A 26,915-nucleotide genomic window follows, 5' to 3' on the forward strand; every position below is an offset into this window, starting at 1 on the left:
CAAAATATTATCAGCTCTGCGAGCGTCATGGAAATGGAATGTTATCACACCGAACGAGTTGCAGACCCAACATGGCTGCCACACCAGGCAGAAACGCAATGTAACTAGATCCAACATGGCTGCCAAATCAAACAGAAACTCTGGGCTTGTTTGAGATCATATGTGTTTGTTTGTGTGTGTGTGTATATGTCTGTGTGTGTGTCCTTGTCTGTGTAAACTTTCATGGCGATTAAAAGCCCTTTCTGATTCTGATGGGTGTGTGTGTGTGTGCGTTTGTGCGTGTGCGCGTTTGTCAGTTGAGAGCTTCAGGCTGTGAAGGTTTAATCGCAAAGGCATTAGGGTACCTTATTTACTGTTTTTCCAGTGTGTGTGTGTTTGCATATCTATGTATGTGTGTGAGGGAGAGATGTGGGAAAGTGATATAGATCAGAGCACAGAGGGTCAAGATGGAAAGTGTGCTTTCAGCAAAGCTGAACGTGTCTTCTCATGTTCCTGCTCACTCATCAACACACACATACACACACACACTCACACACACAGTTAGTTGCCTTTCTTATCTGTGAGTGAGTGTTACTAACGACCCCCTACCTCTATAGTGCACACACAAGCACCTGCCTCTCTGATGGTATCAGAGCCACTTGATTGACAGCTTTACCTGCTATCTTAGTGAAGCTCTCATGCACCACAAAGCAGGTGGTTGTGCTGGGATATAATAGGCTAGGCTAGGCTAGACTAGGCTGTGATAGACAAAAACTGATGGGGTAGGCTCGGCCAGTGAGGCTAGACTGTGACAGGCTGGGCTAAAATCACAATTTCGTAATTTTGGGGTAATTTTTTTTTCATTATTCTAAGGACGTTAGAATAATGAAACCTTTTCAGATTACTCTACAATCCAAAGGGGAATGGAGAGAAAGAGAGAGAGTGGGAGAGAGAGAGACATTTCCTGGTTGACATTGACAGCTCCTGTCTCTTGACGTAACGACTTATTTACTCGAGGATAATTAGTCATGCGCAGCCCGGTGGCGGGATGATTAATGAGCTTTGTCATCTCCGTCTCACGATGTAAACAGTCTTCTCTCAACCTACCTTTCTCTGGAAACAGAACACACTCCGATTGTCTCCAAACTTCTGATCTCGCCGATTATGTTTTGTTGTTTTTACAGCAAAACTACGTAACGTTTTATTTACTGCAAAACTTATTGTGACACGCGTCGCATAAGTTTACATGTGTGCAACCAGTGGGGTGACCTACTATAACAAAAGTACGATGAAAGGAGGAGAGGATATGAGTCAGCGAAACATCTATCCACTCAAGTAAGCGACGAAATGGGGACGTTTATAACAGGTTTAACAGATGCCCTTGCTTCTGGACTTCAGTGGTTTGACATTGGTCTGATGCTGACCCCTAGTGTCGATATTACAGACTACATTCACAGATAGGCCCATAGACTGCCAATGCAATGCGGAGGCTGTACTGATTTTGAACTCTGGACATCTGTTTCACCATCCATTTGCTAATTTAGAATTTTTATTTTTGAAGCTCTCTCTGACATTGCATGTACAAATTGCCCTCTAAAAATGTCATTTGATTTGATTCAATGAAACTAGGCCTGCATAAAACTTCTAGTTTGCTTTGTTGTTTAAGTTACATTTAGTCATTTAGCAGACACTCTTATCCAGAGCGACTTACAGTAAGTACAGGCACGTTGGGTGAAGTGCTTTACCCAAGGACACAGCGTCATTATTGCATGGCCGGGAATCAAACCAACAACCTTCTGATTAATAGCCTGAATCCCTAACCGCTCAGCCATCTGACCCCCGGAGTTAAACACCCGAATGCAATAACTTTACAGAGGTATGTATTCAACACTCATAGATATTTGCAACCAAATCGACACAGGACACACACACACACCCAAACACACACACACGGTTCGACAGGTCTTTATTAATACAAAGGGAATGCCTTAAGGCGTTTAACACACGTGCTGTAATAACAACATCTGAAGTCAGATGTCAGGCCAGTCTGGCTGTTGCTGCTCAGTTCTCCTCATCAACGTTTCTTTTCTGCAATGCACAGAGCACACACACACACAAACATTTGAACAGAAGGAAACACATATAAACATGTTTTCCAAATCCAGTGAACATTTTGTCATTATATATCATTCTAAATGTATGGCCACAGTAACAGATAGTCTTCTTGGGAACAATGTTCTCATTCTGTAACATCAGTCAACATTATTCAATTACATTATTATGTTACATTTATTGTCCTACAACAAACAATCTCTTAAACCCTTCCAGAGTTAGCCCTGAATTGTAATTGTCCTCATTTTAAAGATCTGTAGGCCTGTCTCTGTTCATGCTGTACTCCTTAATGGCCACCAGAGGTCACCACAACTCCACTGTTCTAATGGTGCTGGAGCAGAAGCCTCACCTTGGGTTTCCCACACCGGCGGATCTTGTTTCCTGAGAGAAGAAGAGGACGGTCAGTGATCACTGACGTTTTGATCAACACTTTTTCGCAATTCAAACCATGCTTTAATTTGTCAAGTCAAATAAATATCATAGTGGTGCTAAATATGCACACATGTACAGACACACACACAAACACACACACACAGGGCCGGCCCAAGCCTTTATGGGGACCTTAAGCAGAATTGATTTGGGGACCCCTCGGTGACGCTGTATGATATTATAGTTAAGCTGTTACTAAATGTGCTCTTGGGGGCCCTCTGGTGGCCACGGGGGCCTTAAGCAGCAGCTTAGTTCGCTTATGCCTTGGGCCGGCTCTGCACACACACAGGTACACAAAAACATGGGTGTGTATACTCACACATTCAGAATGCACACACACTCTCTCTCTCACACAGACACACACTCAGCATTGCCCAAACCTCACCGGCCAGCAGGATAACTGAGAGGAACACGATGACCCCAGCGAAGGTCAACCCTCCGACCCTCAGGGTGTAGTAGTCTAAAACACAGGACACACTCAGCACATTGTCTCCCATGGCAACCACCCTATCCTAGCTCTTTCGAACTTTGTTTTTCACTTTGGTCTCTCTCCCTTTCTGTGTTACTCTCCCTCTGTCTTTGTCAATCTCTCTTTCTCTCTTTCTCCACTTCCCCTCTCCCTTTTTTGTCTCCATCCCTCTCTCACGCACTTGCAGTTTCATTGTCTATCTCTATCTGTGCTTGTCTCACTTCTGGCTGTGTTGCTCAGACAGTAATGTAGTTAGGTATGTGAGAATGGACTGTCTGTGCATGAGTCCCTCACCGTAGACAAAGTCTGCGTCAAAGTCCTTGTCCATCTTAGGAGCTGAAAAGAGGAATGAGAACCTTGTCAGCAACAGCAAACATCATAACTGTCATCCTCATTATTACCTCACAATAAGAGTCTCTTTATTACACATAAAACACACAGATACACACACTCGTACAGATACATACACACACATACACACACATACACACAGTCCTACACTTATACACACATACAGAAACATACACACACACACAAAACACACACACACATAGCATGTAACAGCAACATGCACTATTGCCTACTGACCATCAGGTGCAAACACAATGTTGCTTTGAACCAGCTCAACTGTAACTCACACAGTTTAGTCACAGCAGCATCTACCGCTACCAAAAAACAGCCATCTCAATCACCCAGCCATCAATACACTGATTCAGCTGTGCCACTCACCTGCTCTCCAGTCGGTTCAGTCTTGATCTCAGTGCCTCTGTTGGACAGGACAGAGAAGGAAGAATGAGGCAACCTCATGACAAGATCTTATCTGTGCGTCAATGATTTGAAGCAGGGAATGATCTATTTGAGACAATCCGTGTTTCACTGGTTACTCAGCTCACACAGTCAACCAGTCACACTGTTGCAAACATTTCTAGTGGGATTGCATTCCTCAGATTTGTGTTGTGCAGCTCTCTCTCTCTCACTCACTCTCACTCTCTCTCTTTCTCTTTGTGTGTGTGTCTCTTTATCTCTCTATGCCTCCACAGAGTCACAGCGCCCTCTGCTCTTTTCATTTGAATCGGCAGGATTTAATCATTAACTCACATGGATTTTGAGACTGAAACTCCATTTTGCATGGCTAACTTCCTTCTGGGTGTCAGAATATGCGGTTAAAGTGTCTCAACCTGGCTTCAGGGCTCCACACATGTTTGGTAATGTGTCTTTGGGTGGTCATTTTCCACCTGTGACTGCACAGGAGCTCAGAAGGTGAGAAGGTGGAGTCATTCATTCTCCGAAAAGCAGATCTAAACATTGACCTTGAAACCAGCATGAGCCCGTAACTACAAGGGTGCCCTATGGAATCATATGTCACAATATAAGAACCCTCTGTAGGTAACAGACAGAACCCTGCTCAGGGCTGTGGGGCTCCCCATATCTATCTAACGGTCTGTCTGTTTATGGACTGTGTGGAGGACAAAAAGTCAACTGCGTCTCCTGAAGAATGCGCCCTGAGCAAAGCACTCAACCTGAAGGCCTTAGGCCTCTCTGGCTCCAGACTCCAGGTCCTCAGGAGCCCCAAGGGAAGAGGATGTGGGCCCCACACTCCCCAAGATAACACTTTGCCAGCACGTACACCCACTGACTCTACAGTGTTACCAGTTTAGGGCATCATTTGAATGCAACAGATAGTGGGCTCAACAATGCAACCTTGGAAGTCGGTTTCCCACAACCAAACACGTCTACAGGGGATGTATTTCCCACACTTCTACACAGCATATACATTGCTACACAGCTCAGACTCCACAGTACAGACACCAGCACGGTCACTTCTCACAGCACACACACCACAGCAAAGCACAGACACTAGAGCACAGACACCAGAGCACAGACACCAGAGCACAGACACCAGAGCACAGACACTAGTCCATGGACAACTATCACGACACCGAGACCACAGCACAGACTGTACACCACAGTACAGTACACCACACCACAGCACAGTACACCACACCACAGCACAGTACACCACAGGAGTTAATACATATCTAATGTGATGAGAGGTCGTGTGTATTCTTCCTAGCTTAAAGACAGTAGTTGTGTCTCACCTGTGGTGCGCTCTCTGGAGTACTCCTCTTGCTGCTGTTTGTACTCCTCTTGCTGCTGTGTGTGTGAGTAGCCAGGTGCAGCCTCCAGACCCCCCCCACACACACACACGCACACACGCATCCACAAACACACACACGCCCACATACAGACACACCCAAAAATATACACACACGTCTATAAACACATCCACACACACACAAACACGCACACAAACACACCTAAAAATAGACACACAGACACACACACACAGACACACACACACACCCTCTTCTCCCATGTATCAGTAACCAACCATCCACACATTTACAGCTCCATAAACTCTGCCCTTCGGCACTTATTAAAAACCCAGAAGAGCAACCTTTGGAACCTGCGGTCAAGATGAGAACGTTCCAGGCTAACCAGTACGTTAAGAAGCCATCTTGTCACCCACCTGGGGCCTTGGACTTGCAGGTCACCACATGGGCTAACCGTGTAGATGGAGGAGGGGTGGAGGACCTGTGGCTGTCCTTTAGTAAGGGGACAGGTGTCGGAGGGTTGGGGTTGGCGGGGGATGGGGGATAAGGATGGGGTCCAGGGGCCCACGGGCTGGGGTGGTGGGCAGGAATGTGGGGGGGGATTTGGGGGTCTTTGTGAGGGAGGATCTTAACAGTCTGGCTTACAAGGTCACTGCTGGTCATTGTATATTTGTAAGATTCCTGGTTCTGCTGATGGATCCTAACCTCTTGAGCGATGCTTTGTGTTTCTTACGTGTCTATGTTGACGGACTGAGTCTGGATGCTGTTCTGATACTCAGCCAGTTATCTGTGATGCAGTGTGTGGGTGGTGTGTGTCAATGTGTGTTTGTGGGTTGGTAGTGTCAGGAGAGAACACAAACATGTTGTAAGACAGTTGTTCCTAAGTCAAGTTGCTGTACCTGTATATAAACTCTCTCAGTACACTTAAATCTCTCTGGTCAAGGTTATTGAAGATGGAAGGATGAAGGAAGACAATCGGCCTTGATAACTACTGAGAGTGAGGGAAGAATGGATTTTCTGTCTCTTTTTTTCTCTGTGTGTTTCAAAGATGGGGGAATCAATTCTGTATTTCCCGTCAGTTCCACGAAGTGAACAAACAGCAAGCACAACAGAAAACTGGTGTTGGACACTTTATTTACAGGGTGAAAAGCACAAAATTCAGCTACAGTAAACAGCCTTGTGCACTGGTTGACCAGAGTAGCTAGTTGTTCAGGAGGCTGAGTCTTCATTGCACTTTAGATACAGGTGGAGATACATGTCCACTCCCTTTATCATGACCCTGCTACGCATGTGAATGTGAATTGCAAATCTTGTGAGCACGCACACACTTACACACACACATTCTTCCATCAACTACACTGTTGAGTCATGCAAAACTGTGAGATGCTATTGGCCGTTAGATTTATTACACAACAGGCTACCTAAACCTTAAGAACATAATAAGCAAACATGGGTTTGTGGCACTAGTATGTGGCGAATCCTCCAACCACAGTCTGCCTTAGAGGGCACACACACACACACAGACAATCCTTACCTTCCTACCCCTATCTCTTACATACAGTCAAACATCTAAAACACACACACACTCATAACCCCTACCGACATTGTCCTAAATAATATATATATAATTACTCTCTATATATACTTTATTTAGTGCAGGTGGGAACAATATAAAGACAAAGAGTTACAAGATTGTGACAACAACAAGAACAACAACTTGCAAACAAAACACCAGCTAACCTCCAGAACCGAAAGACAACAGAAACACAAGGTATTCTAAATACAGATAACATTGACACCATTGGCGGTTCTCTGGAGAACTAGGATATTGACACAATCAGCAGAGGGTGGTGTAGGCTAAGACAACAAGCTGTAGACAGAGTGTTGCAAAAAGGCACGGTAACAAAGTATAGACAGGAGTACTGGGACACTGGCACAGTCACAGAGCACACAACAGACTAGAGATGTATGTACACAGTTTCTCCATTCCTCCTCTATCCCTCCTCTCCTCCATCCCTCCTTCCTCCTTAACCATCTCTCTCTCCTACCTTTACAGTAGTTACATTCATCATCGTCACCATCATATCCTACATCATGTAACCCATCTTTCAATGTGTGTGGCATATGGTGTGTATGTGTGTGTGTGTATGTGTGTGTGTGGTGTGCCAGGTGTGTACGTGTGTGGTGTGGTTAGCGTGGGTAGGTAGGTAAACTGTAAGCAGGTAGTGATTCAAAAGCCGACAGCTGTTTTTTTGGGGGGTCAGGGGTTGGGTTCAGGGGTCAAAGGTCAGGTGTGAAGTCTTCAGTTCTCCTCTTTGGGGGTCTCTGTGGTTGCTGAGGCTGTAGAGAGGAGGAGAGGAGAGAAAGAGGGAGGAGCGGAGAGGAGAAGTGAGGAGGACAGAGAGGAGAGGACAGAAGAGGGGGAGGAGAGAGAGGAGGAGAGGTAAGGTGAAGGGGGTGGAAGGAGCAGTTAGAAAGGGGTGGTTGAGAGTCAAAGGAGGGGGGAGTCTTAAGTTACTGCTCACTGTGGTGTCAGTTAGTAAGTGTTGTTACGATCACAGCTTTTAACCCTTTCTGTCACACACAAACACACACACACACACTCGACAGCACCCGCATATGGTCTGTCTCTCCCTTCTACCCCACCTCACCTTCTCTCTTCCTCTTTATCTATCTCTTTCTCCCTCCTCTCCCCACTCTACCCTTCCTTTTCCAATTCTCCCTCTTCTCCCCTCTCTTTTTCTCTCTCTCCTCACGTCTCTCTCTCTCTCTCTTTCCCATTCTAAACTCTCTCTCCCCCTTCTCCCTCCACCCCCCCTCCATGTCTCTCAGGGGGGTTCCTCTTACCCTTGGTGATGATCAGGTTCTCTGCCTGTGCCTCCTCATCGCAAGGGACCCTGCAATACAACCCACAGGTGTCATGGTAACCACACATGAGCAGAACAAAGCCCCACCCACAGGAAGTAAACAACACAACAACATTAAGGACAGCTGATCAGAAAGAGTCCCTCCATTACCTTGGTTTCTGGTTGATGCTGCAACGACATCTTCGACCTGGAGATCATCAACGACCAATCATGAACGAGATATCATTTTGAACCACTTAAGGACACACCACACACACACCCACACACTTACTAAGAATGAGGAGGATGCCCAGAGCAAAGAGCACCACTGCAAACACCAGTCCTCCAATCCTGAGGCTCTCATAGTCTGGAGTAGGGAAAGAAAGAGAGAGAAAGATGGAGAGAGAGAAAATAGGACAGTGATGCGAGAGAGAGACAGGGGAAGAGTAAGAAAAAGAGAGAGCAGAGAGAGAGAGAGAGTGAGTCAAATCAGATGAGTACTTCATGGGTTAGGTTCCAACAGACTCCTGAATTACTGTGACACCTACTTACCATAGGTGAATGGATCCAGCTCTTTCTCCTTATCTACAAACACAGAATCCAAGACAATCAGAACCCTGCTGTGGTGTTTCCCACCCCTATCTCTACACACTAACGCAAACCTTCACCATAATCACATCAAGAGATGTACTGTAGACTATGTCTATCAGTAGGTGATTACAACAAATCTGTATCAATACGACTTTATCAATGCCTGACCTGACCTGAATCGTGGATGGTAGAGACAAGGTGAACCTAATCCCTGTCTATTCCCGGTCTAATCCCTGTCTCGCTGTTATTCTCTGCAGTGGTGGTACTGATCTGAACACCTCTGACACTGATAATCCCTGGATGTCAATCCCATGAGGAGGTCCGCAGTGTCTATCTGTGGTCATCCAGTCGGCTCATCAGCGAGTCCCACTGAAGGGAAACCTGCCAGATGTACTTAGCATGGTTGTGGGCTACTCACCTTGTACACTGGGGTCTGACTCCGCTGTGAGAGAGACCGGGTGGGAGGAAGATACAGAGGGAGAGAAAAAGAGACAGATATAACTAGTAAAGAGATAGCATTCCTTAAATAAACTGTGGGGAATATTGAGGTGGATCCACTGAGGTGGTTGTGAGTGAATGGTTGTGTGGGGTTTGATGTGAGAGGGCACTAACCAGCCACACAAACCAGGAGCGAAAAAAGGAAGAACAGAATAGTTTCCATGGTAACTGCAGAAATATAGAGAGGGAGTGGAGGAGAGAGGAGAGAGAGAGAGAGAGAGAGAGAGAGAGAGAGAGAGAGAGAGAGAGAGAGAGAGAGAGAGAGAGAGAGAGAGAGAGAGAGAGAGAGAGAGAGAGAGAGAGAGAGAGAGAGAGAGAGAGAGAGAGAGAGAGAGAGAGAGAGAGAGAGAAAGAGAGGGAAAGAGGGAAAGAGGGAAAGAGGGAAAGAGGGAAAGACAAACAATGACAGACATCAGTATTAGTGAGAGCTATCTGTTTGGCACACCTTGGCTTAAATAACCCAGACATGCATGTGTGTTCGAGAGTGTAGGACTGTTGCCATCTCCCCCTCCAGTGTTCTAGAGTGTTCCTGTCTCCTCCTGTGTTCTAAAGTGTTACTGTGTCCTCCAGTGTTCTAGAGTGTTACTGTCTCCTCCTGTATTCTAGAGTGTTACTGTCTCCTCCTGTATTCTAGAGTGTTACTGTCTCCTCCTGTGTTCTAAACGTGTTACTGTCTCTTCCAGTGTTCTACTGTTACTGTCTCCTCCAGTGTTCTAGAGTGTTACTGTCTCCTCCAGTGTTCTAGAATGTTACTGTCTCCTCCTGTGTTATAGACGTGTTACTGTCTCCTCCTGTATTCTAGAGTGTTACTGTCTCCTCCTGTGTTCTAAACGTGTTACTGTCTCTTCCAGTGTTCTACTGTTACTGTCTCCTCCAGTGTTCTAGAGTGTTACTGTCTCCTCCAGTGTTCTAGAATGTTACTGTCTCCTCCTGTGTTATAGACGTGTTACTGTCTCCTTCAGTGTTCTAGAGTGTTACTGTCTCCTCCAGTGTTCTAGAGTGTTACTGTCTCCTCCAGTGTTCTAGAGTGTTACTGTCTCCTCCAGTGTTCTAGGGTGTAGGATTGTGGTGAAAATCCCAATCAGCACACATGACAGACCTGGCCTACTTTTCTAAAATGAAGCAGTGGTGCAAGCTCACAAAAGCACACACGGGTTTCTATGTTTTCTGTTTGAAAGAGACAGAATGAGGAAGTCATTTAACCAGTTCTCTAAACACAATGAAAGCAGATACACCACAATACATACAAGCAGGTTTGTTTTTTTGGAGTAACCTTGACTGTTCCTTGTAGACAACAACAATGGCCGGGTTTCCCAGATTCATTGAGAAGCTCTTAACGCTAAGAGATTCTCAACTAATCTGGGAAACGTGGCCAATATCATTTCAGGCTTTCAACCTTGCTGAGGTAAACTTACTGTGCTATTAGTGAACCAAAATAATACAAGATAATATAGATGGGACTGACCAACATCACATCTAAACCCTATTCTCAATGTGATATTTAGGCAGGTTTGTGGCAGGTATGAAGGCTGTGTCTGACCTCATCTGGACATAAAGTGTGAAAGTGGTGAGTGACTGGCTGAGCCCAGACACACCACTACACCACAGCGAACACACAGATCAATCACATGATCAATATCTTTAAATCCACCCACAGGAACAGTCTGCACCTGTTAGAGCGGCCCTCTCTCTACCTTTGCCTTTGCCTCTGCCTCTGCCTCTGCCTCTGCCTCTGCCTCTGCCTCTGCCTCGGCCTCTGTCTCTGCCTCTGCCTTTGCCTCTGCCTCTGCCTCTGCCTCTGCCTGTGTCCCTGTCCCTGTCCCTGTCTCTGCCTTTGTCCTTGTCTCTGCCTCTGCCGCTGCCTCTGTCCCTGTCTCGGTCCCTGCCCCTGTCTCTGCCTCTCTCTGTCTGTGTCTCTGTCTCTGTCTCTGTCTCTGCCTCTGTCTCTGTCTCTGTCTCTGTCTCTGTCCCTGTCCCTGTCCCTGTCCCTGTCCCTGTCCCTGTCCCTGTCCCTATCCCGTTCCCGTTCCCGTTCCCGTTCCCGTTCCCTATCCCTGTCTCTGCCTTTGCCTCTGCCTCTGTCCTTGACCCCTCTGTGACCTCTGTATCCCCTGGAGAGAAGCCCTGACTCCAAAACGTGAGTCAATCATGAATTATGGATGCAGACAAGATAGACAAGAAGGAAAAGAAAGCATAGAAACAAGAAAGCATTCCAGGGGTGCATATGTGTGTGTCAGCCTTGCTCCTGGGTGTTGGGGTTTTGTATCATCACACACTTGAGCGCCCACACTCACACCCTTCTCTTGTGAACATGGTGTGTGTGTGCGTTTATCCAGATACAATGGGCCCATGTCTGCATGATCCGTAATGCAGTGCAATGAAACCTGAGATGATTTTCCCTTTAGTGTGTGTGCGTGTGTGTGTGTGTTGGGGTGTGTATGTGTGTGATATTTTGGGTGTTGTTTTGCAATTGAAGAGCGAGAAATCAGTCTCATCTCATACATCCATTCATTTATTCTCTCTCTGTTTTTCCCCTCTCTCGCTGTCTCTCTTTCAGATTGCTCTCTCTCTCTCTCTCTCTCTCTCTCTCTCATTGAAATATAAACATACGCCTTTAATTCAAGATATTCTAATAATGATGCTGTTCAGGGGTGGAGAGACTCTGATGAACAGATATGCCTCCAGAATACAGCTGTCCCTTGATCCCCAAGCATGTGTGTGTGCGTGTGTGTGTGTGTGTGTGTCTGTGTGTGTGTGTGTGGGTGTGTGTGTGTGTGTGGGCAGGTGTGCCCACCACACAGGTATTGTATTACATGTAGCCTACACATGTAGTATATGTAGAGTCACTTATGCTCTCTGCTTTTCAGGTATTCTCAAAGGAGTGGATAACATATTCTGTTAATATATGACAACATTGTATTCAGTACGGAAAGCAAATCCTGTACAGTATAGGTTCTCTAGACTAAACACATTACAGCGCTAAATATTTCTCTGCATAATAAGTCTCTGCATAGTTCTTGTCATCAGGGATGCCAAATGTACAGGGCGTTTGTAATTAAACAAGTAGGCTATAGGACGACAGAATAACTGGGTCACAAAACAAGACAGCATGGAGTATTTTAATGCAACGTCCTTCGGCTAAATTATTTTTCTACCTTCTAGATTATACCCAAATAACCATGAAAACAACTCATTCTGAGACGCCCTCCTCCTCATACGTGCGTCTTGCTGGTGCTGATGTATTGCCATGGCAACAACTTCTGTCGGGTGACTGCAACCCGAGGATCCGAACCACTGCGCTTTCGAGCGGCGGGAAATGATCTAAGATGCTATCGACGTTAAACCACTATTAGAAACATAGTCGTGATGAGCGGAGAGGCGGGTGGAAACATTATTACCTGTCCAATTCAATTTGTTAAGTAATTGTAAACTCCTCGAACACAAAATAAAAGCAATGATGTTAATATGCTTATTCTGCATCGTCATGTGTGTATTTAATTCAACGTCATAGGCTACGTGTCCTTATCGCATGTATAAGTTAATTAATTATTGAAGTATGACTGTAAAAATAAGAGGCATTTTCCCCCACTGTGAATGCGCGAAGCGAGGATCCGATCCAACCTGTGGATTGTCCTGCTATGACTACGCTCGGGTTGTAGAAAAGCTCGTCTAAATGTCACTATTAAACAATTGACTTCTCCGACAGTAAGGCTTAGATATACAAGCCTTAAAGAAATACAAAGACTAGGAGAACAATGACATCACTCGTCTTTGTGAAAAAGAGAGCGATCTTTGTATTTTTGTGTAAGAATCATGGTTTCATTTAACAATTACCTGAGGGGACATTCGGTGCCGAATTATTTATATAAGACTCCCATACAACCTTTGTAGCGTGATACTTATGGCCATTATTGTTCGTTGCTGTGGCAGACTTCTCACAGACAAGGGACACACCCTCGTGAGAGGGTATCACCAGACAACCGTTACAGTTAGACGATACATGGGCCATGTTTGCAGAAGAACACGGTTCTTGAGCGTTTAAAACTGTAAAACGCGATTTGTGGGGTATATATTATCATTACATTTTAAACAATTCATATTAGGAACTCTTTCACTGGCTATAATCCGCTGTGTTAAAGATAACATATTAAGGATTTATCATATTCCAATACATTATTTGACCTCTTGTTGAAATAAAATTAAAGTTTGTTGAGACATTAGCCTAGGTTCAGAAAGTGCATGCATATCTAATTTCAAATAAATTATACAAAACAAATATTTAAAATGAAACATGCATAGTATTCGTTCTCACAAGCCTGTCCCTTTTGTCTGTCTTCGTTCTTTTTGTTAAAGACTCAAAATGTTATTGTTTTTTTTCAACAACACACAAGTCACGTACACGCCCCTCTAGAAATCAAACGGAAACGTGATGTAGGCTACCGTCTTACCTCCCGGTATTCCCTCGCTGACAAACACAGTCTTGAAATCCAGAATACGACGACGGTTCAGCAAGCTTTTTTGTCAAAAACAACGTCTAACATCTGTGACTTCCTCCTGCTCAGTCGATCCAAAGAGATCAAGGGGTGGCCGTGGAAGAATGACAGTATATGGCCAGGGTCTATATTATTTTAAAACGAGTCAACACTTACACTAGTAGAAAAATATGTATTCAGTCCTTCAATTGATCCCTTGTTTTGTGCCTATCACTTTATCTATTTAGAAAGATTCTTTCTGTCGCTTCCGCTCTCCCCGCTGCACACACACACACACGCTGACCTAAGATGCAATAGGCGTCTATTTAGCCATCTAATCTCCTGCTTTACGCGCGCGCGTCTCCACCCGGTCCCCAGGCTCTCTCTCTCTCTCTCTCTCTGTCTCTCTCTCTCTCTCTGTTGCTCCTCAGCTCTCCCAGCGGCAGACTAGTCTTAGCCCTGATGGTGAGTATGTGTGGAAGGTCTGTGAAGGGGCTTCGCTTCTCATGCTGGAAGAAGCAATAGTGACGTACTTGTACGGAAAACAGTTAAGCTATTGGGAGAAGACCCACACCGCGCATTGATGGCATGATGTATTCACCACAGTCGACATCACATCTAAATGATCTTGGAGTCTGTTGGCAGTTGATTTTTGACTTTTATTCATTCAAGGAGTGTTGTTTGAATCAATATACAGACTTCCACAAAGCTACTTTACGCTAAGACACAGGCCTAACCACATGAGTGCCTAGGAGGCAGTAGCCTATGCCTGCACTATGTTCATTAGTCTACATCCAACCCAGTCTCAACACCAGCATATCTTAAAAAGAACCACAGACTGGATCCGTGTTTGGAAAAGAACAGAGTTTAAGGTCTGCGTTTGCTGTGAGAACAGAGGACAAAGGCACAAAACTCCATAAAAACTCTTTGACCACTCCTGCCCCCCCCCCCCCCCCCCCCCAATCACACACCCCTTCCCCAACAAGGTAAACATCATAGTAGCTATAGGTCTACTGCAAGATTGACATACCACCAGAAAATACCAAAACTGGAATCAAAATAACCCAGAGTATGCAACACAGAGTTTCAGTGCATTAACATTTATGGGATCAAGTGAATTGTACGGAACAGCACACATGCTGTACATCCAGTGATTCTGGGAGGTACAGCACAAAACAGGAACAGACACACACAAAAAGTTCACCCTCCTCTCCTCCATCTATCCAGCTGTCCATCTTTACTGTCCACCCCTCTCTCCCTCCATCAGGGGGAGGAAGCACGTTGCCAGTGGGCTTCTTGGACACAGGATGTAGCAGCGCCATGGGAGAGGAAGTGACATCACGGCCTCTCTTGCTGTGAAAGGGTTGCAGATTGAGTGGGATAATTCAGTCTGTCTCTTTCTCTCATGCTTTCTTTCTCCCTCCTTCTCTCATTCACTCAATCTGTGTCTACATGTCTGTCTCTCTCCCTCTCACCTGCATCTTTCTGTAGACCCAAGGCACCAGGCTGGACACCTTGGTGTACACTCCGGGCTGGCTCCTCTGCCCGCACCCCGCCCCCCAGCTCGTCACTCCCACCAGGTACCAGCGACTGTCATCGGCTTGGCACACCAGCGGCCCGCCACTGTCGCCCTGGGACACCAGAAGAGAGCATGAGAGTAGTAGGAACACTGGGAGAACGTCAAAGTTGTCGGTCAATAATCACTATCATCGGCCAGAGGAACTTTGCTATGGAGCCATATTACATTTTTACGCACACCCTTGTCAGAAAGTACAGCATAGAGGCTAAAAGCTGATTGACCACCAGGTTGAAAGAGAGACATGAAGAGACCCTACCTGGCAGGAATCTCGACCACCTTTCAGGTCTCCAGCACACATCATGTTGGTAGACACAGTACCAGCATAGATCATGGAGCTGTTACACACACGCGAGTCTATGAGTTCCACCTGGACACCCATCAGAGTCCTGGAGCCACTCGCTGGGGGGGGGGGGGGGGGGGGGGGGGGGTATTTGGTTTGGTTGGTTAGATCAATAATTCCTTCAGTCATGGATGGATTCAATAATCAGCATCTCCTGTCTCCTTCCACCCCAACCTCCCTGCCCCTTCCCCCTCCTCCCTTCTCCTTGCCCCTTCTCTCCCCTCCTCCTTGTGCCTCCCAGCGTTCTGCTACCTGCTCCTTCTGATGTGGTACCGAAGCCAGTGGTCCAGCAGTTGCTCCCTTGGGGAAACATCTGGTCGAAGGCTGGCAGGCAGGCGGGTTGGACAACACCTGAATACCACACATACACGCATACACACACGCATGCCCGCACACACACACACACACATAGTCCCAATTAAGACGTCCACATTAGATTATTGTTGAGATGGCGGACTCTCCACAGACACAGAAGAAAGAGACACCAAAGAGACTAGAAGATGACATTCACAGCCTCAATATGACCAGGGTATCCTCTCTTTTCCTATCCTCTCTCCTCCTCTCCTTTCTTCTCCTCCCCTATTCTCTCTCCTCCTCTCCTCTCTCCTCCTCTCCTCTCTTCTCCTCCCCTATTCTCTCTCCTCCTCTCCTCTCTCCTCCTCCCCTATCCTCTCTCATTCTGTCCTATTTCCTCCTCTCCTTTCCTCTCTCCTCCTCTCCTCTCTTCTCCTTCCTTATCCTCTCCACTCCTTTCCTCTATCCTCTCCTCTCTTCTCTTCCCCTATCCTTTCTCCTCCTCTCTCCTCTCCTCCCCCATCCTCTCTCCTCCCTCTCCTCTCCCCTCTCCTCCTCTGCTCTCCCCTCATTTCCTGTCTTCTCCTCCCTTCTCCTCTCTCATCCTCTCCTCTCTCCTCCTCTCCTCTCCTCCCCTATCCTCTCCAGACTCACCGGTGAAGGTGACTGGAGCAGTGAGTTTGAGGAGGGCGATGTCCTGGTCATTGGTCTTGTTGTTGTAGTTCTCATTCACTAGGATCTGCTCCACATAGTAGGGGAGGGGCAGCCGGTCCTGGGAAACAGTCCCTCCATACACATACCAGTTACTGGCCACCAGAGCAGAGGGGGTGGACCTGAGCAGGGAACAGAATGAAGGACAGCCAGTTAACTCTCTAACCAAGACTTCAGCTCAGAATGCTGGTATTGTAAATAAAGATAAGCAGATCTATGTGAGATATTTATGGATATGTACTGGATACACAGTTCCTCTTGCATAGAAAGAGAGAGGAAAGAGATTTTTTAAAAAGAAGATGGAAATCTCATGTTATAAAACAGCCATTTTATCTGAACCTCCATGACAACTGACCAAGGGAAGCAGTGAGCAGCGGTGATGACGAAGTCAGGAGAGATGAGCACGCCTCCGCAGATGTGAGTGCCCCTGTACTGCAAGGACAGCTGCCAGGGCCACTGGCCCGGCTGGGAAACTGCGCCCCCTATGATCCTATTGGTGGACTGCTGTCGGCCGCAGTCTGGATGAAAGGAGAGGAGAGCAACAGGCTTGTGGGATTCTGTCTGGAGATGTCTATAGTGTGTGTGTGTGTGTGTGTGTGTGTGTGGGTGTGTGTGTGTGTGTGTGTGTGTGTGTGTGTGTGTGTGTGTGTGTGTGTGTGTGTGTGTGTGCGTGTGTGTGTGTGTGTGTGACTCCTCACCCACACACTGCAGGGACACAGTCTTGTCATCTGGGCAGGTTTTGCTACGTCAACAAAAATATTAGTTTATTGTCAGTATGCAAATTCTTCAAGAATATGAATTAATTGATTGATTGAATGTTACATGTACATGATTAATTAGTTGATTATGTTACTGTTTTGTTCATTCATTGACTTATTTAATCATTCAATAATTCACTCATCGATAAATCAAGCAGTACATTCATTCAGTCTTGCAGTAAATGGTGTCTGACCTGATGTTGACCAGCCCCTGTATGGGCAGGGCTGACCTTTTGCTCAAAGTCAGAGATGTAGACTGCTGGGAACTCACTGGCTTAGTGCCAGAAGCACTGGGTGGAGACACACACACACACACACAGGCGTGTTTAGACTCTGGGCAAGATAAACAACATCAGAATCCAATCCCCCTCACTGATGCCTTAGTGAAACTCATTCACAAAGGCACACTCAGATAACCAAGAGAGGACCAAGGTGAATTTGTCTGATGGCACACGCAAGTGACAGCAGACGACTTCTCCTCCTTCTTTGAGAAAAAAGTCGCCGACATTAGCAGTCGGTTCCCTAAACCCACCCTTCCTACCCCCTCACCCTCCATTACTGACCCAACTAAATGTCTAAACTCCTTCTCTCCCCTGTCCGAGGCAGAGCTCTCTGACCTCATTCTCTCTCATCGCCCCACCTCCTGTCCCCTTGATCCTGTCCCCTCCCCTCTCTTTCAAACCATCTCCCCCTCTATCATAACTTTTCTGCTCCATGTTCTAAACTCCTCTCTTACCTCTGGCACCTTCCCCTCTGCCTTTAAACAGGCCAGAGTTACCCCTTTACTCAAAAAACCCTCCCTTAACCCTGCCGTCCTCCAGAACTACAGACCGGTATCATTGTTACACTTCTTTTCTAAAACAATTGAACGTGCTGTATCTAACCAACTGTCTAACTTCCTTTCTCAGAACAACCTGCTCGACCCCAACCAATCGGGCTTCAAGACCGGCCACTCCACAGAGACTGCCCTCCTTTCAGTCACCACTGCCCTCCAGTCTGCCAGAGCGGCTTCCAGGTCATCCGTCATCATTCTGCTGGACCTTTCTGCGGCGTTTGATACGGTTAACCACCAGATCCTGCTCTCCAGACTTTCTGAGATGGGCATCACTGGCACTGCACTCCAGTGGATCTCATCCTACCTGTCGGGAAGATCCTACCAGGTCTCCTGGGGAGGCAAACTGTCAGGCCCACGCCAGCTCTCCACTGGTGTCCCACAGGGCTCCGTCCTTGGTCCCCTCCTCTTCTCTCTGTACACCACCTCACTTGGACCAATCATCACCTCCCATGGCTTCTCCTACCACTGCTACGCTGACGACACGCAGCTGTACCTGTCATTCCCTCCGACCGATCCGGGGATCTCAGCTAGGATTGAGGCCTGCCTCGCAGACATCTCCGCCTGGATGACTGAGCACCACCTCCAGCTGAACCTTGCCAAAACGGAACTTTTCATCATCCCGGCCAAACTCTCCATCTCCCATGACTTCTCAATCACCCTGGGATCTGCGACGGTGACCCCCTCATCCTCTGCCAGGAACCTTGGGGTTACCATGGATGACGAGCTCTCCCTCACGGCCCACATTGCTGCGGTCTCCCGGTCGTGTAGATTCACCCTCTACAACATCCGGAAGATCAGGAGATACCTGTCTGAGCACTCCACCCAGCTGCTTGTCCAAGCACTTGTCCTCTCCAAGTTGGACTACTGCAACTCGCTGCTCGCCGGTCTCCCATCATGCGCAACCCGCCCTCTTCAGAGAATTCAGAACGCAGCAGCCCGTCTGGTCTACAATCTACCCAGACGCTCCCACGTTACCCCGCTCCTCATCTCCCTCCACTGGCTACCCATAACGGCCCGCATCAGATTCAAGACCCTGGTACTGACCTTCCGAGCAGTGAACGGGACTGCGCCCGACTACATCAAGTCTCTCCTGCAGCCTTACACCCCCACCCGCCACCTACGGTCTTCTTCAGACAACCGCCTGGTGGTCCCACCTCTCAAGACCGCCCGGTCCCAGCACAAGCTCTTCTCCTGCCTGGCACCCCAGTGGTGGAATCAACTCCCCACCTCCATCAGAGACACGGACTGTCTCTCCACCTTCAAGAGAAGGCTCAAGACGCACTTGTTCCGGGAGTACAATGGTACTTAGGAATGGTTTGCTGAACCCAACGCTAGTTTCCTCAAGGTTCACAATGACTCTTGCTTAGACTGTTGCTCTTGTTGGTTAGTGGTAGCTGATTTAAACTGTTGTATTCTTTTTTTAGTTAATCCTATTTTTATTGCTTTCCTACAGGTACACCTGCACTTAGAGATTAATGTTGTGTAATTTTAACTTGTTTAACTACATGCTCTTATGGTTTCTTCCCTTTAGCACTATTTTTTGGTTGTTCACAATATGTACTTCTTGTTTTTGACTACCCGCAATGCTGTGGGGCTATCTTGTTGTTATTATCAGTGACCTATGCACTTTGTGAAGCTCTCTCTTGGAAGTCGCTTTGGATAAAAGCGTCTGCTAAATGAATAAATGTAAATGTAAGTGTACTCATAAACAAGTGCACACACACACATAGAGGAGAACCTGAAATATCTGAATGAGATTGTACTCTAAGGCAGGGCCGGCCCAAGCCTTTACAGAGCCTTAAGCAGAATTGATTTGGGGGCTTGGCGTTGTTAATACATATATATACAGTGCCCTCCAAAAGTATTGGAACAGTGAGGCCAATTCCTTTATTTTTGCTGTAGACTGAAAACATTTGGGCTTGACATCAAACGATGAATGTGAAACCAGAGATCAACGTTTCAGCTTTTATTTCCAGGTATTTACATCAGGATCTGATGCACAAATTAGAAAATATCACCTTTTTGTTCGAACCCACCCATTTGTCACGTGAGCAAAAGTATTGGAACATATGACTGACAGGTGTGTTTTGTTGCCCAGGTGTGTCCTATTACATACATTATTCAATCAATAAATACCACTGAATGTCTACACTCAGGTTCAGATTGGGTAAGATAGGTTTTGTCTATGCAGACTGTATTCAGAGGTGAAAACAACATGAAAACCGGAGCGCTGTCTTTGGGTGAAAAACAAGCAATTGTGAGTCTTAGAGAAGATGGAAAATCAATCAGAGCCATTGCAGAAACATTGGCCATAGCCAGTACAACCATTTGGAATGTCCTGAAGAAGAAGAAAACTACTGGTGTACTAAGTAACAGACGTCGAACAGGTAGACCAAGGAAAACATCAGCAGTTGATGACAGAAACATTGTGAGAGCTGTAAAGAAAGACCCTAAAACAACTGTTAGTGAGATCAGCAACAACCTCCAGATGGCAGGAGTGAAGGTATCACTATCTACTGTTCGCAGAAGACTTCCTGAACAAAAGTACAAGGGCTACACCAGAAGATGCAAACCACTCATTAGCAAGAAGAATAGGAAGGCCAGGCTGGAATTTGCCAAAAAGTACAGAGATGAACCTCAAAAATTCTGGGACAAAGTTTTATGGACTGATGAGACAAAGATTAACTTTTACCAAAGTGATGGAAAGGCTAAAGTTTGGAGAAAGAAAGGAACTGCTCATGATCCCAAACACACAAGCTCATCTGTGAAACACGGTGGAGGTAATGTCATGGCTTGGGCTTGCATGGCTTCTTCTAGGACGGGCTCATTAATCTTCATTGAGGATGTAACACATGATGGCAGCAGCAAAATGAACTCGGAAGTCTACAGAAACATTTTGTCTGCCAATTTAAGGAAAGATGCAACCAAACTGATTGGCAGAGCCTTCATCATGCAGCAAGATAACGACCCAAAACACACTGCCAAAACAACAAAGGAGTTCATCAGGGGCAAGAAATGGAAGGTATTAGACTGGCCAAGTCAATCTCCAGACTTAAACCCTATAGAGCATGCATTTTACCTGCTTAAGAGGAGACTGAAGGGAGGAACCCCACAAAACAAACAACAACTGAAAGAGGCTGCAGTGAAAGCCTGGGAAAGCATCAAAAAGGAAGAATGCAAAAGTTTGGTGACGTCAATGGGTCACAGACTTGCTGCAGTTTTTGAAAGCAAAGGATTTGCAACTAAATATTAAGTCTTATTCACTTAAATATGTTTTAAGTATATCTGTTCCAATACTTTTGATCACATGACAAATGGGTGGATTCAAACAAAATGTGATATTTTCTTAGTTGTGCATCAGATCCTGATGTAAATACCTGGAAATAAAAGCTGAAACGTTGATCTCTGGTCTCACGTTCATTATTTGATGTCAAGCCCAAATGTTTTCAGTCTACAGCAAAAATAAAGGAATTCGCCTCACTGTTCCAACACTTTTGGAGGGCACTGTATATATATATAAAAAACATTAAACTGTAATTTAATGTGCTCTTGGGGGCCCTGTTGTGGCCACGGGGGCCCTAAGCAGTCGCTTAGTTCGCTTATGCTATAGGCCGTCCTGTATTTAAATTTTCTACACTGAAATTATACTTTTACAGTAAGTACTCATTACTTTAACGTACTTTCCTTTGTGCTTTTAAACATTCTTATGGTGTTTCTACTCTAAAGTACTCTAGTTTTCAACTCTGAGATTTTACTCAGAGAAACAGTTTTCAAGTTTTCAACTCTGAGACATTTGTTGTTTTACTCTGATATTCTACATGGAAATACTCTAGATTCCTTCTCTGGTTTACTCTAGTTTTCTACTGTGGTGTACTCTAGTTTTCTACTGTGGTGCACTCTAGTTTTCTACTGTGGTATACTCTAGTTTTCCACTGTGGTGCACTCTAGTTTTCTACTGTGGTGCACTCTAGTTTTCTACTGTGGTGCACTCTAGTTTTCTACTGTGGTGCACTCTAGTTTTCTACTGTGGTGTACTCTAGTTTTCTACTGTGGTGCACTCTAGTTTTCTACTGTGGTGTATGATGTGTGCGGTGTCCACCTTCTGAAGCCCAGCTGGGCGCAGGTCTGGTCAGCGTAGCTCTGGTCCCAGCCCAGGTAGCAGACTGGGAGGAAGACACCGTCCTCAGATGTGCGGACGTGCAGAGAGCCGTTCTCCCCAAACCTCACTGGTTGAAGGAGGAGAAGGGGGAAAGGAGTAGTGATGTGGGTGAGACAGACAAGACTGGGGCATTCAGACTGACTGTGTCAATTACTGTCACTCCCCCTTGATAACCGCCTGTGTGTGCGAGTGTGTCTGTGTGTGTGTCAGTGTGTGCGAGTGGGTCAGTGCGTGCGAGTGAGTGTGCATGTTTAAGTGTCAGTGTGTGCGAGTGTGTCAGTGTGTGCGAGTGTGTGGGTGTGTTTGTGTACGTGTGTGTCAGTGTGCGTGTGCGTGTGATGAATGCTCACCACAGTCGTTCTCGTCAGTTCCCAGCTCGCAGTCTATCTTCGAGTCACACTGGACTGTGGCGTTGGAGCAAGTGTCGTAGATGCTCAACATTTTACCATTATTCTCATGGCTTCCGTCCTCCCCACTTTCATTGTCAGCAGCCTCTTCAGACTCCAAGCCTCCTCCTCCTCCTCCATCTTCCTCACTGTCACCGTCAATGTGGCCCCCACCAGGAGGTGTGGGACGGCGGGAGCCATAATGCACTGAGAGAGAGAGGTAGGAGAAAGGAGAAAGGGAAGAGAGAGAGAAGGGAAACAAATATGGGAGGGGAAAATGAGAGGGAAAGGTAGAGAAAGTGAGAGATGGATGCAAAGAGAGAGGGAGGTCAACAAAAAGAAAAAGCCATTTTAGGGAGCAAAACATTTATAAATATGGATGTGGTGAGATGAGACAAAAACAGGATTAGGTTTAGAGTAATGTACGGCATGTGTCCATGTGTGCCTGCGTGCGTGTCTGTGTGTGTGGTTGCTACCTCCCAGCCAGATGAAGAGACCCAGAAGGGCGAGGAAGAGGATGGTGACCCCAAAAATGGCATATCGTTTGGTCTTGTTGGTGCAGCAGCTCAGCTTCCTACAGCTGTGGAGTTCTGTGTGTGGTGAGGGGCCGGGGGGGGGGGGGGGGGGGGGGGGGGGGGGCACACACACACACATACAGGTGGGGAGGAAATACATCACATATACATACATAATAAACAACATACATCATGTTCTATAGTTTTCCCTGTATCTCTTTCGTAGGTCTTTTATTTTATATAAACAACCAATTGAATAGCGATGTCACATACATGTACATACAGTAAATGAGTACAGTAACAGGGGAAGGTCGCCCTGCTGACCTTTGCTGGGTTCTTTGACCGGCAGAGGGGTCACTGCTGGTGCATGCTGGGGGATGTAGTGCGGCTGGCTGGGAGGGACCAACCAGGCAGGGTCCCCAAACACCACCTCCTCGTAGGACTTGAGGGGGGGCTGGGTGTGTACTGCCACAGAGTAGGGGGGCGGGCGCTCGTTCTGGAGGAATGGGAGGAGGGGGAGAGATGTGGGGCGACGGATGGAAGAATAATTATTTATTCATGCAAATTCTGAGAAAGACAGATAAATAGACACAACAAAGGGAAAAAATATAGAAGGGGAGAGAGAGAGAGGGACAGAGAGGGAGAGAGAGAGAGTGTGTGAGAGTGTGTGAGAGAGAGAGAGAGAGAGAGAGAGAGAGAGAGAGAGAGAGAGAGAGAGAGAGAGAGAGAGAGAGAAATGGGACGAGGGGAGGGGGGAAGCAAGGAGGGACACGGAACAACGGCATCATGAGCTCTGAACTATGATACAGCATGTGAACCATGGCATACACTGAGCTGGAACATGTGGTGGGGGTTTCGATAAGACAGTCCTTCTCTCTGTCTGTGGGTAACAGGAGCTGGGCATTGTTACTGTCTGTCTGGCTTTGTTGTCTGTGGAAAATACCTAACTACCTCATGGAGCTGACTCTCCCGAGGGCCTCACAGTGGAGCTGACTCTCCTGAGAGCCTCAGGTTGGAGCTGACTCTCCTAAGGGCCTCACGGTGGAGCTGACTCTCCTGAGAGCATCACAGTGGAGCTGACTCTCCTGAGAGCCTCAGGGTGGAGCTGACTCTCCTAAGGGCCTCACGGTGGAGCTGACTCTCCTGAGGGCCTCACGGTGGAGCTGACTCTCCTGAGAGCCTTATGGTGGAGTTGCTTCTTCTGTCACATCCTCTGACGAGCACATCCGTCACTGAGACTAGACCCCATCTCATGGCAAAAGGCATGCTCAGACACACAGTGTACCTCGTTTCTCTGACCATCATTTCAAATGTGTTCAGACATTGACCCACTGTTTGACTCTCGCTTCATATTTCCTATCCTTTGTTCATCCCTCCATCCCTCCATTCACATAGTCTGCTCTCTGTTGCTCCTCTGATGAGTCAACAGCCATTTCAGATCAGTCAGTTGATCAGGTCACCAGGCCCTACCCCCTCCCTCCCTCCCACCTTCTAACCCAAACTCCACTCCCTCTATTGTTGACAGTAACTGGAATTGGTTGCCGTGGGGGGAAACGGTGAGGGAACGCCGCTCGCCTTGGAAACCATGTTGGTCCCCAGCAGCGGAGACAGCCTTCTGGCTGGCGAGCATCTTGGCAGTGAGCCTGGCAGTTATGACCCACATACACAGGCAGGTCAGTCAGGTAGAGTAGAGCTGCACCCTGGAGAGTAGACTGCTGCCTCCAACACTGGCACTCTCCTCTCTCCCTGGTGTTATTTTGGTCTCTCGGTTTCCTCTTGATCTCACTCTGTCTCTCTTTCTGTTTTGGGTTTTGTTTTGTTTTGTTCTTTACTGATTTTTCTCGATTTTACTTGACTCGACTCTACTCTGCTCTAGTCTATTCTACTCAGTTGCGTTCTTCCCTAGGAAGATGTCAATCTCTATTCTGGCCCCATCCTGATGCCAGAGCGATAACTATCTCTACAGTGTGACTCTATGACTCAGCAGGTTTTTGAGTGTAAACAAGGAGACTTCATGGTAACTACTACACATGTTTGTCCTACTAAATTAAACAGTTGTCATTGGAACCACTGCTACTAATAATACTAATACTTTGAAGGATTATTGAACTTCCGAACATCCGAAAAAACTACTAAAGGTTCCCCCACCCCTCCTCCCCACTGCCCCCTTTCCCCACACACACCTACACACACATACATGTCCATACAAGGCTCAACTCATCACAATAAACCCAGTGGAAAAACACAAGCGGCAACACACACAGGGATTGGATCCACAGGTGACACAAACCAGTATGTCCTTTTCTTTAGGTTGAGATCTCTGGTTGCAGGAAATGTCTACAGGCGCTCAATCTTCAGAATTACCACAATAGCAAAGGTTTATGAAAGAGGAGGATTATGAGAGCGGAAGGAAGAGGAGGAGAGGAGAGGAGGAGAGAAGGAGAGGAGGAGAGGAGGAGAGGAGGATGGAAGGAAAGAAGGGAGGGGGTTGGAATCCCCAGTAGTCAACTCAAATAAGTTGTCATTGTCTTCTCCAGGATAGCTTTCCACTCTAAACAGACAGTTAAATCATCGGATTTAGAAGTTCGAGTAACAACATTACAAAGGTCAGGCTTGAACTATTGTATGACAACAAAGAAGAAACAAAACAAAAGACCCCCACACCTGACATCGTAAAATTGTGACGTTCGTGAAGTTTACCACAGATTTGATCACAATTCATCAGCATGAGAACTAACAGAACTGAATTGATCCACAATCCATAATTTTGAGTGCTCTAAATATGGTTATGTTTGCCTCATAACCTTGTTATATGAGTGCTATAGAAACCATCACACACACCTGTGTGCAATTAGGTCAAACACACACACACACAGGCATACACACACAAAGATACATGATGCATGGAGAGCCAAACCCAGGAGAGGTTATGGAAGTAACAGCCATGTGGAGCGCAGCAACACGGCACTCTGCGCGTCACACGCACCAGCAGCTTTGACTGGTACAGCAATAGACAAACAGAGACGTTTGTGGGTGAGAGAAAGAGAGTGAGAGAGTGAGAGAGAGAGAGAGAGAGAGAGAGAGAGAGAGAGAGAGAGAGAGAGAGAGAGAGAGAGAGAGAGAGAGAGAGAGAGAGAGAGAGAGAGAGAGAGAGAGAAAGAACCACAGAACTACATTGAACTTTCGGAACTTTTGGAATCATAGCACCCTACGAACGGAAGAGGAGAGAAACCGAGAATAGAGACGAGCGGAGAGGAGAGGACTGCTGAGGAGAAGAGGAGCGTAGGAACAGAAAGGAGGAACAGAGAAAAGGAGAGCGGAAGGAGGGAGGACCTACCTCTTCATGCTGTGCCATCGGACTCAGCGGGGTGCAGAGAGGAGAGCAGACAGGTGCATTTGAGCGACAGGGGGTGGGGCCAGGGCTTCACATCTTCTTAGTTGGCGCTCTCCCACACATGTGACCAGAGAACACTGACACCTCCCTCAATGCTCCTCCCTCCCTCTGTCTCCTCCACGCTCTGTTACTCCACAGGTGACACTGACCCGCCCCCTTTCCCGTCCTTCCCCCTCTCACCTTCCTTCTCTTCCTCCTTCTCAATGGAGATGGGTGTTTCCTTTGCGATACATTCACACCTGAAAGACTGGTTTGAAGAGAGCAGACATGGAGCAATTGGGTGGAGGTGGGGGTGGGGGTGTTTATGGTTGGGGCTGGGTGTAGTGGGGGGTCCAGGGTTCATATCAGAAACAGATGCCAAATAAATTTCGGGTCACACTCAATCTAGAGAAACGTTTTAACGCAAAGCCTTTTCGATCTGTACTCAAGCCTTG

The 26,915-nt window shown here is 46.8% G+C and overlaps 2 protein-coding genes across 2 annotated transcripts; both read right to left on the reverse strand.

Annotated features, from left to right (window-relative positions):
- Positions 1-6,228: 6,228 nt before the first annotated feature.
- fxyd6 (FXYD domain containing ion transport regulator 6) lies at positions 6,229-13,556 on the reverse strand (the record flags this gene model as incomplete). Its single annotated transcript, XM_047035808.1, has 7 exons — positions 6,229-7,443; positions 7,951-8,000; positions 8,121-8,157; positions 8,242-8,316; positions 8,502-8,534; positions 8,959-8,982; positions 13,487-13,556. Coding segments are annotated over 7 exons (327 nt in total), but the record flags the coding sequence as incomplete, so codon positions are not given.
- A 592-nt stretch (positions 13,557-14,148) lies between these two features.
- Positions 14,149-26,531, reverse strand: tmprss13a (transmembrane serine protease 13a). The gene is made up of 13 exons (XM_047035807.1): positions 26,425-26,531; positions 23,412-23,583; positions 23,049-23,162; positions 22,537-22,779; positions 22,127-22,253; positions 17,387-17,482; positions 17,133-17,176; positions 16,790-16,952; positions 16,378-16,556; positions 15,682-15,780; positions 15,346-15,488; positions 14,986-15,141; positions 14,149-14,863 (listed from the first exon to the last, which is right to left on the reverse strand). Exons 1-13 carry the CDS (start codon positions 26,440-26,442, stop codon positions 14,849-14,851), a joined length of 1,569 nt encoding a protein of 522 aa, XP_046891763.1. The 5' UTR covers positions 26,443-26,531; the 3' UTR covers positions 14,149-14,848.
- Between the last annotated feature and the right edge of the window lie 384 nt (positions 26,532-26,915).

Source organism: Hypomesus transpacificus, chromosome 15, assembly GCF_021917145.1.
Source record: "Hypomesus transpacificus isolate Combined female chromosome 15, fHypTra1, whole genome shotgun sequence".
Lineage (NCBI taxonomy): Eukaryota > Metazoa > Chordata > Actinopteri > Osmeriformes > Osmeridae > Hypomesus > Hypomesus transpacificus.